The sequence below is a fragment of the Lissotriton helveticus genome, chromosome 6 (assembly GCF_964261635.1).
Source record: "Lissotriton helveticus chromosome 6, aLisHel1.1, whole genome shotgun sequence".
Classification (NCBI taxonomy): domain Eukaryota; kingdom Metazoa; phylum Chordata; class Amphibia; order Caudata; family Salamandridae; genus Lissotriton; species Lissotriton helveticus.
In genome coordinates this window covers 1,821,259,794-1,821,274,653 of record NC_136067.1, presented here as the reverse complement: position 1 = coordinate 1,821,274,653, position 14,860 = coordinate 1,821,259,794, and the positions used below count along the sequence as shown (strand labels likewise).

Genomic DNA, 14,860 nt, shown 5'->3' with positions numbered 1-14,860 from the left:
TCCTTCAGGCTACTGTTCATATAATGCATCAACATGTACAATTACTTCCCAACGTTAAGAGTGAAACTCTGCAACAAAACAACATTATGCTACTTGATATCTAAACGTCCCCGTTCTCCATTGATGTTGCTTTGGATTCTCACAAGCTGGTGTTTTTAGGTGGTGTTTGTATGGTGTTTTTGGTACCTTTACAGTAGAAGTATAATGATTGTCAATTCGCTACAATGGATTTGCTTCTTCCCACCACACTGGTTTTCCCATGCATATCTTCACTCTTGGTGTTGATGCAATCCTCTTCAGCTGCATCAGATAAAGTCGCCTAATGATCCATGCTTGACTTGTTTGGGTCAGGGTCACAGAGTGAAAGATGACAGGTTTATTGACCTGCTGACACCAGTGATGCTCCAAGAGATATTGAATAGTATAAAACTAAATAAGTAAAAACAGTTGGTTCCCCTTAAATATAGTAAACGTTGAATAATGAAAACTGACTTTTATTTTCAGGATCAAACCTTGAGAGGGAAATCAGCAGACACTTTTCATTTCGGGTTACCATCTCTTGTGAACTATGGTGAGCTGACTAGAGAACGAGCATTATAGTTTTACCTTAGATGAGCTACATACGGCATTGTTACCACTTTGAAATCAGTAGCAAGATCATTACAGCAGGAGATGCTTTGGAGTGCTGGGTAGCTTTGTGAAGATTCATAAGGTTCCATCTTCATCTGTCCTTCAACTCCACAGCTTTCCCATGACCTACAATTCCAATGTCTATTCGCCTTCAAGAACCTGAGGAAGTAGCTTACTACCTTTTGGTAAAGGACATCAAATGTAGCTCTATCTCTGCTTGTTTCCCGCCTGCCTAGGACCTTTATATTGTGAAGGATTCTGATCCTGGGCACTCCATATGAAGTTCTCCGATAAGCCATTTGTAAAATGTGGAAAATAAACTTAAGATGAAACACAAAGCCACAGTGACCTTGTAAGCAGGAGCGTTTACTGAACATGAGGATTCATCAGCAGTGCCAGGCAAAATTGCCACAATGAACATACTCCAAATTCACACCTGCACATTCTATTAGATAGCATTGCAGCTGGCAGAATAAATCCCTCATCTTTCTCCTACACGATTACGTAAGCCTATAAGACAATCTTAGATTTTTTTCATCCTGTGGATTCCTTCATGGAGAGCTGCATACGGACACTTCACAAAAGATTGGTCATAGAAAGTCTCCTGCTTGGTCAGCTCCAACAGTAAAGTGACAACTGTGTTTGACTAATAACCATGAGGATCACCAAAGGTCGAATCAAACCTCTCACATTTTTCTTATCACCTTTTAAGAGAGGCTAACCCCACTTCATCCTTTTTTCACAAAGCAAAAGTTTCCTGGCTCTGGAGCTAAACACTCTTGAAAGTCTATGATTTTTCCCATGGGTCTCTTCAAGGGCCACACTTGACCACCTTAAACACTTCGCCACTCAAAGATGTAAAATCCTTGCTTAGATTGCCAACAAAGGCTTCTGGCCCTGCAGGGCCTACAAGGTATAAGTCTTCATAGAAAACTATATTGGAGCACCAAGGCACTGACTTGGAGAAGGAGGTCTTGCTGTTGGACCTGCCCTGTGATTACTAAGCAGAGGATGTGCAAGAGGCAGAATCTGTTGTAATTACCTTCACATTGGCAGAAGATAACATTTTCATTAAACAGTTGGAGATTGTTTTTCCCTGTCCTACTAGAACAACACAAAATACAGCCATTTAATATTTTAAGCAGCAGGCCAGACAGAGTCAAGTGAGAAAGTTTTATTGTAAAGAGGTTTATGAACTACAGGAATTACAGGCTTCCCTAGAAAATGCAGCTGTAATCTTGTATCTCCCCCAGACCAGCAAGCTAAACATTGTTTGAGATAGCTAAACATTGTACTAATTTATGCTAGAATGTGTAACTCTCTGCAAGGTATCATGGAAGAGATTCCCACTAATATTCCGGAGGTGCTAATGCATGAGGTGAAGGAGGTGTGGAATTAGCACCGCATCAGCTTACGCTTTTGAATTTTCTGACAATGTACGGGTCGTAGTTCTTTGTTTCAACCATGTACCTTTATTAAAGGGTTTATGGAATACAGTCTGTTTTCTTTGGCTGTTACTTTTTCTTTTAGAAATCAATTACATTCTAAACAAGTACAAAGACTCAAAAAAAGAGAGTTAACGTTTTTTTTATCCCCAACAAATATTCCTGAAATTCCTTCTTTTCTAAGATATTTCAAAACTGCCACAGGGTCTCATTCTTCACACAGAAGGCCATTATCCAAAAATCTCTACTAAGATCTACATCAGATCTTCATTACACCAAGAATGTAACTAGAGAGCGGACAGAAGAGTTATAAAACTGCCAGGCTGTTGCCTCTCACAATCAAGTGAAAGCTTTATCATTCCCTAATAAGGGTTCAGAAGCTGAATATTTCCCATGCAGCGCTAGACAGGAGTGCTGAGATGGATGGAGCAGATCTCTAGCTTCAAACACGTTTCTGCATGCTTCATACAATAAGGGTCAGAGGTTGAGCTTTTTGGGGAAAGGATTTATACTTTTACTTTCTTATAAATGTGATAAAGGGAAAATGTAGGTATACCCCCTGCTTAACCAAGGTCACGCAACTTCTTCAAGAATGTTTACATAATGCACAGGCATGAGAGCTGCTGCTCTGGCCTGTCTGTGACAGAGGGGATATTTAACATGGTATTTTGATTCATTTAAAGAGGCAAACCTTTATTGGAGTAGTCTTAGGCACCTCCCATGGCAAGAACTTCTAAATCGGGGGTCTCCAACCTTTTCAGTAATAAGAGCAACTTATGTTCAATGAAAATCATTCTGAGGCACTAAATCTTATTAGTGTTGTAATAGTGACCACATCAGACAAGATTTCATTATTAGCCACCCTATGCAAGATTGTCATCATTAATCACCTCAGTGTATTAGGCAGGGTTGTCAGCAGTAATGTAAAAAGGCATTGCATATTTGGAATGGCTCTACATGGGTAATACATAACGGCCATAATTGCAATGCTCCTTGCACCAAGGTAATAATAAGTCTCCCAACACATCAAGCTTTATTACGCAAATACTAGATTTAAATATATATTGAAAAGTATGACTTCTGAAAATACAGCCAAGCAAAAGTTTGTAATTTGGTATGCTGGGCTATGTACTGGAGAGCTACTTATTGGTAGCTGGAGAGCTACAAGTAGTACACAAGCTACTCATTGGAGAAGCCTGATCTACCTGCACATTCAATTAGCTAACATGGCGGATCTTAGTTTGTTTTCATTCTGCTGATTCCATTATGGACAACTGCATTCACACATTTCAGAATAGGGTGGCCATGGGAAGTACCCTGCTTCGTCATCCGCAAAAGTAAAGTAAGGTGGCCAACACTTCAAATACTATCCTGCCAGGATTTTCTCCCTTCTACTGGATTTGAGGGTGCATCCTGGTGGCACCCTTCCCAACACAAGAGATGAGGTCCATTTAATGTTTCCTAGAGATATGGTCCCTTAACGTGGAATACATGTGAAAACTTCCTGTTGTTGATTCAGGTGGCCGAAGACTTTAATGATCGTGATGGAAGCTTAGGAAAAGGAGGGGGGAGTACTTCATAATAGCTGACAACACAATTGGTGATAGCTCCTTCACAACATGAATTGGGAGCTCATCTAGGAAAAATGGCTTTAAAATGTCTTGAAGCTGAGAATAGGCTAGAACTAGGAAAATGTGTTTGCTTTTTATGTCTGTTCTAAAATATAAGGGAAGAATATCCTTATTTTGACAGGCAACACTACTGAAATCTTCAACAAGCACGGAAGAGTGGGTCATGGCATCTGTGAAAGGAAACAATTCCTCTGTGGAAATGAGCCTTGCACCATTGTTTTTTTCTCAATTTGCTGTACACGTAACAAGCCACAACACCCCGGCACATCTCTAGGGTCAAATGATGCGAGACAACGTTTTTGGGACGAGATCTCACAATTGCTCTAATAGCCAGAGATAGTCCTCTTTGCTTACTGTAACAAGCACTGTCTTTTCTACCGGTTGGCCAGGAAACTTTGGGGACCTGTGTCTCTAATTTTATAGAGACACCATCCTACCTTTCAACTGAACGCCAATAATTTCGGAAGGATAAATAACTACTTTCCAATATAACTTCCACAATGCCTAGTGGGTCCTGGGATGTTGTTCTCATGTGCCTGCCAGATGTAGCAATTGTGATTTGCTTTGTGTGGATCTCGTAACCAAAACAGAAGCAAGGACTCGTCTCCTTTTCTACAAATTTACAGGGTTACCCCTTCATGGATATAATGTTTGAAGTGCTTGGCTTTACTGAAGAACTTATGAATGTGAAGAATTACAGAGTACATAAAAACAGGCAATCATACGGATATAAACATAATATGTTCTACCTTTGGCTTTCTATGTCTGTGGATCCTCATTTCTCCCTATCATGTGCTGCATTGAGGTTGGGTCTGTGTGTCACCATATTTCCTTATAGCAAAAGAACTGTCCAGCCTGCTTATATTCTTAAATTCAGACATTCAAGCTTTCAGGAAGGGTTTCAGACACTTCTTTTATTCTACTGATGAACTTACTCCCACATTGCAGTTCGTATTATGCTGGTTAAGGAATCCTACTTTTAACACAATTGATCAATATTCACTAAAACATTTATGGACATTTTTAGGTCTGCGTTTCAGCACAGCTGAAAAACCCAGATTGGGTTTTGGATCAACCACTGACTTCCTTCGACCACTATCTTTCAGCCACTGGCTTGAGACTTTGTCAGTCATGTCTTGGGTCAAACCAGTGGAGTATTCGTCTCTCACCTAATGCCATTAGTTGTTTGCGTGTATTATTCCGTCTACTCCCCAGTGCTTTTATTGATTTGCAAAAAGACTACCTCACAACTACAGCCCTATCTGTGTGAGCTCCAGTTGGCTCCCTCCTGTGTGTCTTTCTCTAATTTGCTAATGCTTCATGCATTATTGCATTAAATCCAGAAATATTGGTTGTGCCATCGCTTGTTCTTTTGGCTATTTTGTATGTTGAATGGGTTGATGAGAGCAGAATTGTCTCCGGATCAATAGCTGTTATATTTTCTTTTTTAAATGGAACTCTACACAAACCAGAGCATGGATCTGTTCTAATCGAATATTCTGAAAAGAGCAACCTAATTATTCATCCTTACAAATTATTACACATTCTTTACACACATTTGCTTGTTCCCAGTTGTGTAAACTCCATCCACTTCCCACCCCATATCAATGCAAGAATTTGTGTGCGTGGGTATGTTTTATTAAATAAAAACGTACTTGATTGAATGATTGTATTCTGCAATAGGCGCACACTTTATAGTACATTTTCTTGAGGATTCTGATAAAAGTAAGCTCTCTATACAGGCAATATTTTCTCACAGTACAACAGGTAAGTTTCAGTATTGTACATAACCCACATGAATGCATATATTGAGTCTGAACCACATACACATACAGCGCTCCAGACATGATGTTCCTCTCTGAGGTCTTAGAAGCCGGCTATATCGGGTACTTTAAATAAGAAGATAAAGTGCGTGTGGCTATACCAGAGCTACTTTAATCCTAAGTAGGCTACATGCTGACGCACATAAAACGCAGCAGGGGGTGTTCGCATTAGTCTACTTAAGCATACTCATTCGTTATAGGCATACAACTCAACAAGTCGCACAATTCTCAATTTCTTTGTCTAATACAAGCAATTATTAAATTTAGGTAGAAAATATATACACATATTTAAACCTATAGTTTTAGCAAGTTATTTTTTCTTTGTGCTACATGTTTAATATGTCTGTCTGTATTTCTAGCATCAGAACACTGCAGATAGTGGCTGTGCGTGCTCGTTTCTAACAGAGAATGGACAAATGTCCCTTGCATTAAAGGTTTCTTAGTGCAAATCAGTCGCAATACAGTCAGTCGCCAGTGCTGCTATGAACTGGTACTATCACCTTAAAAATTGATGGTTCCAAATCTCATTCATTTGCGGCCATACATATATTTTACTTTTTGTCGTAAGACACATTTCAGACCTAGAAACCCCAAGTTCTGTACACCGATGTCTTATTACGGCCTATCTTAAATAAACCTTATTTTTCTATTTAAAAAGAAATGAGAATTTTTATTCTATAGGGAGCTAGTAGTAGGAAATGGATGGAGGAGAGAGCTACCATAGTACCGCGTCAATTAAAGTCTATAGCCAACTAGACTTAGTCTGATTAATTAAACCGTACATAAAGGATGACGTGGCTTGTAAACAAAAGTTAGGCTGATAAAAGGATCAGGCTGCTTGAGGTGGAAGGCCGTGTAATGACTGTGTCACCCAGGGTCCTGTAGCTGGCAGCACTCCCCACCCAGTTTTACATTCCGGATTTAGCCTTGGGGACACATTCTGTTTACATGGACCCCAGAAGCTCATAAATCCATTTATGGGCAGGAAATACAGCAAATTCTGGTTTTCTACCATACCTTCTCTGCTTGTTGTGTGTGCAGACAGCCGAGTGGAGCCCATCGAGTTATAATGAAATGTGCAGTAACACCCTTAGCAATGTCAATTTTGAAGGTATTTTGAAAAGTGGCCACTTAGAAAACAATTTAGTTTTTATCGTTAACAACCTGTCCTCAACAGATAAACAGAGCTCCAAATGAACTTTAGGATTATATATGTAGCTTGAATTGGTTAGCCGGTGCAGTTAAATTCCTTTGACTGTTGTATTTTTTGCAGGGATTGGTTGCTACCTGAAAATATTTAACCATAATCAACACGATGACAAATGAGAGCAAGGACCATTGTCGCCAACAAGTGTTTGTTCTTAAAATGATGCTTTTCAGAAGATGTTTTTGTGGCATGCTTCTGTGAGAACCAGTGTCCTAACAAAATATCTTAATTTCTCTACAAATCCTCTTACAATGTTAAAAAAAACCCACATATTTACACAGACAGTCATGGGGATACATACTTGCACATCAAGCCTTTAAAAATTGCACTCTTCGAGAAGTGCCAATAAAGGTTCTAAAAAAAAATTTACAAAAAAAATTGCACTCATTCCATTTTCTTTGTTCTAATTGCAAAAGATCTAAGTTAGCATTACTATAATTTTAGCACACAGTTAACCTACCTCATTTTATCATGCGTTTGCCTAGATTATTAGCTAGATATATTCTAGTTCATTATTTCATTTACAGATTAGCATTAGCATCTTGCTTCATGTGGACAGTCCTATAATATTATATCTGTGTTGAAAAGTATACACTGTGATTTTGATATGCAAAATATACAATTTAAAGTTCCTGAAATGCAGAGGGTTTACAAATATTTGACCTATGTGTTTATTTTTTTATTGCAAAATCTAATTATGTCTTTTTAAAATTCCAGTGCGTATATTTGACTTTCCTCTAGAGTGTAGTCTCTTTCAAATTTACTTTCAATGATGACACAGATGTTGGTAATTCTGTATTTCCACTCAACGGAGTCTAAACATTTTAAAAATGTTGCACCTCCACAGTGTCCTTTCTATACAATATTCATGCATAAATGCCTGCCACGCTGACTTCATACTTTAAGTTGATTTATTCACATATCTTCATCTTACTGATTGTACAAAAGTCAACATCGCCAAGATGTTCAGCTGACTGTAGCAACGGTTGGTGTCTTCCCGCTTTCCTCGCCTTCACCGGCCTCCACCTGGTTAGACTTACCAAAGCCTTTCACTTTTTCCAAAGTAGATTTAAATGTCTCTTTCATGCTTTTCTCTAGTAGCCATCCTTCACTCTCGCATTCTGGGTCTTCAGGGTTTGAAATACTTCCCAGGGATGTGTGCAGCAAGCGCAACCCGACCATCACCGTCATCTGTGGAGGACATAGGTAATATTGTTAGTAGCGCAACATGTTAATGAGTCCTCTCCTTGTTCAGATATCAGAGAATGCCAAGTCTTTTGATATCTAATATTCCGATACTTCTGTACAATGTTCTCTTCAGTCTTACTCACACACCTCAAATTCTAAACTGATTGAAAAATTGAACGTCTACAGCATAAAAAATAATTTAGAAAGCCCAGAGTGTTAAATTCACACATAAGTAGAAGGCATTTTCAAGAGTGACCAGGGTCTTTACTGAAGTACAAGATTCTTGGGCGTTCATAGTACCTGCTTTACTGAAAAAAACTTCTACATGATTTTCTTAATTGTTGACTAAACCAGGGCAAAATATTTTTGTAAGGGAGGTGCCCTCCTTAGTGAATGACAGAATTCTAGTAGTCCTTCAGACATCAGTCCACCTACTCCGCGATAGTAGAATCTCCTCCAGGGAGATTCTCAGTAGGTTCACTGTAGGGCTACAAAGTCCATCAATCCTGTAGTACCATTCTGCTATAAATGCACAGTTCTTGCTGGCCACTAACTAGATCATTTTGAACATGTCACTCCAACCAGGGACAACAACTATTACAAAAGGCTATACCAGGTCTACAAGGTTTCTAGGTCAGAAAAACATAAACAACTTCTCAAATACCAGTTGTCCCATTATTTCTTTGTTATCGGGCTAAAAGAGTTTGCGGATAGTAATCCTTCTCTTACCCAGAGTGAAAGGCATAGACTAGGCCGAGGCCCTGAAAATTATAATCTTGTGGGTCACCACCTCTCGCGCTTTTAGATTCCCAGAACAACTACATTATAGGCCAAATAAGCTATCCTAAATTCAGTTTGTCCTCGAATTATAGCATTTACCCCTTATGTACAAGGTCACAGTTTTGCAAAAAATCCCAAATGTACCATTTGTAGGCAAATGTAGCCTTCTCTTACGTGTATGTTATGGACCTGTTCTGGAATACCCAAGTTATTGGAAACGGGCTAGGAGCATGCAAAATATTTTCAACAGTTAATTAATTTTGGACCAGACGATGATCTTACTTTCTCACAATACTGGATTGCATCTTACTGAAAGGACACACTTCCTATTACCCACCACCAGATGGCAGATAGAAGTATGAGCTTACAGAGCAAAGTCAAGAACCCAGGTTTCTATGGAGGTGCCTGCAGAGCAGCACTGTTCACAGGAATCAATCCGCATTGAGTGGGCTTGTCTCAATCGCGTAAGCTGCAGACCTTGTGCACAACAGAGCTTGTGCCCAACCATCTCATGGTACAATGCCTTCCTAATACTCAGCACAGAACTGGACCATAAGACACCCCCCAAGCACCTTACAGCAAGTAGGGAACGGGGAAGTTTAATGGCTGCTGGCCTCAAATGTGTCCCTCTGCGTTCTCAATTCCACCTGCAGCTACCACCAATAGTGGGAACAGGATACACCCGGCGCTCTCCTCCCACCAGTGCAACGCCTCGTCACCAGTGAAAAAATAGGGCATTGAAGAAGACGAAGACTTCTTATATGAAGTCAGTTCTTTATTTAGAAAGTCTGTTGGGAGGGAGCTTGCCGTAAAACCGCCGTCCCTCCATCTTCTTCTTAAATCCCCTTCCTCGCGCACACAGAACACTCCAACGTTCTTGTGCTGATGGTGGAGGAAATCCACACTGACTTTACATATTGGACGAGTGACTTACTATGCTGAAATGAGATAGAGGGATTTTACAAGGGCCTATTACTTCTAAAGGAAGCACAAACTAATTACTAGTAGGATTTTCATCATCATCCCAGAGTTTCCAGGAGTATGGGGCTAGAAGACAACCTGATCACTCTATATGAACCTGAAACAGAGGAGCAGAATTCTTAAATGTTAAGTGGTATCAATTTTCTAACTTTCGACAAGATGATTTCCACTCCATTGGCCACTGTGATGATGTATGCTAATTACTGTACATTATGCCAATGCTGACTTCTTTCCAAATCCTTAATTGCTCATCTGGTAAGAACCGGAATATGAGTGATGTTGCACCTTTGTTAGAAGATGTATGGTCAAACTGGCACCTCCCAAGTCAACACCCAGGACCACTGGAAGTAGCAGGAATATACATCCCCAACTAATGCTTTCACAAAAGTTGCCTTGATGTAGACAAGACTGATACCATTATGTTCTGGGCCAAATTATTTAGTCATGTGGGTGTAGGATTGCACTAGGCCCAGCTCCTTGTACAATGGAGGAAGGAATACGTGGGAGCTCTTGTGCTCTACCCATGCTATCAGGATTCTCACATCACAACTAATTTTGCCTCTATCTGCCCATCAGAAAATGTGATATGCGTCAGTGTACTACACTCAGCGATGGGAATAAAACTAGTCTGCAAGCCAATGAGAGCTGCTGATGTGTCAATCTGGTAGGCATTGCCTGCAGTATTGGATTTTGAGATGCGCCCTTCTTTAAGTCTCTAAATACAGGAATAGTTTTAATGCTGCACTTGTTCCTAGGAGAATTGTACAGTTGTTCATTGTCAAATCTTCCAAAAATGATTTTTCACAAAGCTAATTTTCTGTGAACTAACATAGTTATCTTCGCTCTTACGGATCTCAAAAGCACCCCTTCCATCTCATCCCCATTTTAAAGTAGAAAGAAATACTTGTAGGAGAATGCTCTTCCCAGTCCATTGCCAACTGAGGTTTAGCCTTAAGCCTGGGGCCTGTCTTTGAGAGTTATGTTGAGATTTTAGCATTGTAAGGGGAGATCTGTGTTGGTTGAAGGAAAATGAAAAGGGAAATCGGAGGAGGCGGGAGGTCCCGCCAACGCAGGGATTCAAAAAGTGCCTGCACCATAAGTTACAGGGTGTCAGAACTGTAAAGGTGTGCTTCCCTTTACAGGTACTTCTGAGCCTAGCTACTAGGATACTGGCTACCAAACTATGAGATAGTCTTCTTTTTCAGAGGCACTGCTGTCTCTCATGCTTCCTCTGAAAACAAATAAGATATTGTATTGATGATATTCCAGATCCTTTTGAAGTTCACAATGTCAATATTCTCTTCCTTATTCTGATGAATCAGGGAATTGAAAAATTTACCCTCAGTCTAATAATGTGTTCTTTGTTTCTGTACTACTTCGACCTGAGGTATATATTTATGTGCAATGGCTCTACTTTTATGCATGATTTTAGTGGTTCCAGGATCCAGCTAGAGACAAACGCAATAGGGCTCGCCTTCTCCGGAAGGTATCATAGTCTTACCTGATTTCCTGTCACTCTGGGGTGTTTAGGGAAGGAGTGGTGCCAGAATACTAAGGAGGGCAAGGATGGATAGGAATACCTAAGTTCCTATCCTCAGCAGCTTGCTTTACAAGCAGCTCCAGATATGGCCCATAACTGGACTGACCAAAATAAAGAAGCTTTAATAAAAGAGTGTTTTGAACTGGTTCAACCTTTCATGCTCTAAGCCAGAAATTTCTATGAACATCAACATCTGATCGCACACCTGCAGAAGAGGCTTTAGGAGTCAAAACTCCTTTTAACAAAGTCACTTTCTATAGACAAAGCAGATCTCAGCAAATGTGTACCACTCTTTAGGGTTGCACATTGAAGTCCCCCTGAAGTGACACCACCCTGGCCAGGAGCTCTCGAGTCACGATTAAACCGCCATACCTCAAAAGAGATAACCTAAGGTAACAATGGGCGTGGGCAATTCTTATCACTCTATAAAGCCCCCACGCACAGCAGAGAACTTAGGCAATTATAAATGAGAATATTAGTGAAGTGACTGCATCCCCCAACAGTGGTATGAAATGGAAAAGGAAAGAAAAAGAAAGCATTAGTAGAAGCCTGCCTTTTTTAAAGGGGCAGGTGCCCAAGCACACCAAGATTTGTCTTGTAGGAAGACAATAAAACACCAGAATGTGCTTTGCTTGAGAGGAAGTGATGCCTTAGGCCTCCCTTAAGCTGAGGTCTTAAAAAAATAGGACTAGTATAGGCCTGTTCTCTGGAGATGGGATGCCTAATAGGTTTGGAAGAGGGATTAGTAATAGACAAATATATTTCTGCCACACAAGCTTTTCTGAAGCGAGGAATAAATAGGAGTGTTTTCCTATAATAATGATAATAATAATTCATATTCATGTGCTAGAGCGAAGTGAGCGATGGAGAATGTACGCCCAGAGACAAGTTCCAGTAAAATACTTAACCGTGCTAAAAACTGACATAGGCACAATGTACAGAACTTAAATTTGAATGTGAACTCAGATTAGGAGCTTTGAACAGAGGCTTCAGAGGCAGAACCAGCAGCAGTCAAGTTCATGTGAGCTACAATGTTTTGTGCTGAATGCCACTTTTGAAGAATATAATGTGGCAGGAACAAGTAAAGTGCATTAGCTTAATCTATTAAGAATCCAGTGATGGATTGATTATATGGCTGCTTGTCTTCGTGGTTTGTAAATGTAATCAGATCCCCTCATTGGCAATATTGTCCCATGTATACAATGTAAACGTAGAATTCATTTATTATTTAATCACTTTAACAGTAATTCCTATGGGGTTCTAGTTTAATCATCTCTCTCCATTGTTTTCTATGGAAGTGTTCTGCAGTACCAATGGATAGCCATGTGTGGTGCTTCAATGTATCCAATGGAGGGCCAGTGAAGCTGCCTCCAACCCGAGCTGCGTTGTCAGGTTGGAGACAGCAGGCGCAGGCTCCCAGTCTCCCTGGGAGCGCAAATCGAGGGCGCTCAGGCCAATCCTGAGGCTGCTCTCATAGCATGAGAGCAGCGTCGGGATTCGCCTCAAGGGAGTCTGGGAGCTGGCTGTGCCTGCAGTGGAGCCTGAAGATCGGATGAGTGTCGATGCGGCAGGTAACTTCTTATTTGTATTTATTTTTGTCATCCTCCATTGTCTGTCATCTCCCCTCCCCCTGCCTCTCTCCCCTGATACCAGCCGCCACTGTCACCTGCTTAGAACAGGTGGTAAAAAGCAGGGGTAATAAGCAACTTATAATGTCTGAGGATTCCAGGTTTTATATCTGTCCAGAGGATTGGGTCAACTACAAATGCAAAGAAGATCATCATATGCCACTTATGTATGCCCTGCTATGGATATACATATGTCAAGATTGCAATCAATTAAAGTGAACTTGGCATGAAGCTCGCCTTGCTTGGCCGGGGAACGTCCCTTGTGGGGCTCTGCATCGCTGAGGTCCCGGAAAGTCGCGGTGTTCTTCTAAAACAGGCGACGTGGGTGTCAAAAATGCATCTGCTGTACACATACTATTATTCAATACCGTACGGAAGCATTATGCTATATGGATAATCAACTTCCCACAAGCCAGCAGCACTGCATTCTTTGAAGAGCTCCGTACAGAGAGGGTATGGGTTATCAGTTGCATTGAGCCAAAATGTAAGGAAGTGTATGACACGTGAAAGTAACAACGAGCACAATGCAATGCAACTTGAAAATGTGGCTAATGAAACTCCAGCAATGAGGCAATCAATAAACTGTGAAAAAACACAACTTCAACGTCCGCAATGCAATGGGAGACAAGAAAGCGAGAAAAGCTAAACAAAACTATATTAGAAAAAAACGATTATAAAACGAGAATCGCTGTGTATGAAAGTATAAAATACATAGATTGCGAAACCAGTTCTGACAATAATGATAATATATTTATGAATCGTATTAAGTGACAACGGCTTACTTTTTTAAAAAAAGCAGCAGTCATGCAGGTGGCCTGGCTGGTTGGATGGCTCCAGCAGAGTGACAATCCAAAAAGAGGTGGCACCCAGGCATTTCAAAAGGTCGAGGTAAGTGCATGTCGGGAGGTGGCAGGCAGGTGCGCTCCTCCATTAGGGCAGAGGCACATCGCCCCACTAAATAAAAATGCCCCAAAAATGAAAAATAAAATGGTAATTTTTTTAAATTTATTCCCATTTCTTTTTTCACAAACCCGATTCTGAGCTGAGTGTCAGGGCGGGGCAGGGCATTGCTGCTGAGTGGCAGCAGCAGGGAGCAGTGGTGGGCTGGATACTGCACTTTAAATTGCAAGTCACTCTGGTTGGCTGACTTGTGACAGCCAGCTAGACAAGCGCACTTTAAACCTCTCCTACCTATTGCCTTAGACAGCTGGGTGGAGAGCAAGCAGAGGTCTCAAGTGCCCTTTGGAGCGCTGTGAGAGCCCCATCCAGGGGCGTCTCTAGGCTCATGGTGGCCCTCGGCAGGGAGCTTAGGTAGGTGGCCCGGAAGAGGGGGTCTGGGCAGGGCGGAGCGAGGAGGCCAGTGAAGAGGGGGGGGGGTCAGGGTGTTTGGAAGTGGAACAGAGCCGAAGGCCGCCAAATCCCTTCCAGGGGCTGCCACGCAAATATGTATCCATCCTCAGAGGGTTATTATATTAAGGATATATATTGGCATGGTGGCCCCTGGGGTTTGGTGGCCCTGTGCAGGTGCACAGCTTGCACATGCCTAAGGCCGCCCCTGCCCCATCCAATCGTGGTGCTTCTTTCATGCTGGTTAACAGCATGAGAGCAGTGTCTGGACTGGTTAGGGGTGTTGGCTGGGGCCCACGCTGAGCGAGAAAAGAACATTGGGACCGGTGCGAAGACTTGCAGTGAATAAGTGAGGTAAGTGAATGTTTCATTTTACTCTACTTTATTTAATGTGCACTAAAAAAAGATAATGTAATGCATGTCAGCAATTTAGTTAATGTTAAGTGCATGCATGCACCCGACCTTTTGCCCGCACCACCACTGTCAGTAGTTGGCAGCCGCATCTGGTGGCAGGACAAGTGTCCTCGCTGGCACCCACAGCCTTTCTAGCTGCTCTGTGGACTTCCGGTGCGGAGAACAACAGGGGAGTCTTGCAGATCAACCTTCACCAACATTTCACATGAAGTAGATAGGAGCTATGTTTATAAAACTTCGGAGATA

At 41.3% G+C, this 14,860-nt stretch overlaps 1 protein-coding gene across 1 annotated transcript in view; it reads right to left on the bottom strand.

Annotated features, from left to right (window-relative positions):
- Positions 1 to 1,789: 1,789 nt before the first annotated feature.
- Positions 1,790 to 14,860, bottom strand: part of PRPH2 (peripherin 2) — a 178,456-nt gene continuing 165,385 nt past the window's right edge. The window contains exon 3 of the mRNA XM_078649713.1: positions 1,790 to 7,927. Within this exon, the coding sequence (XP_078505839.1) occupies positions 7,703 to 7,927 (225 nt within the window). The 3' untranslated portion in view covers positions 1,790 to 7,702. The remainder of the gene's footprint in view (positions 7,928 to 14,860) is intronic.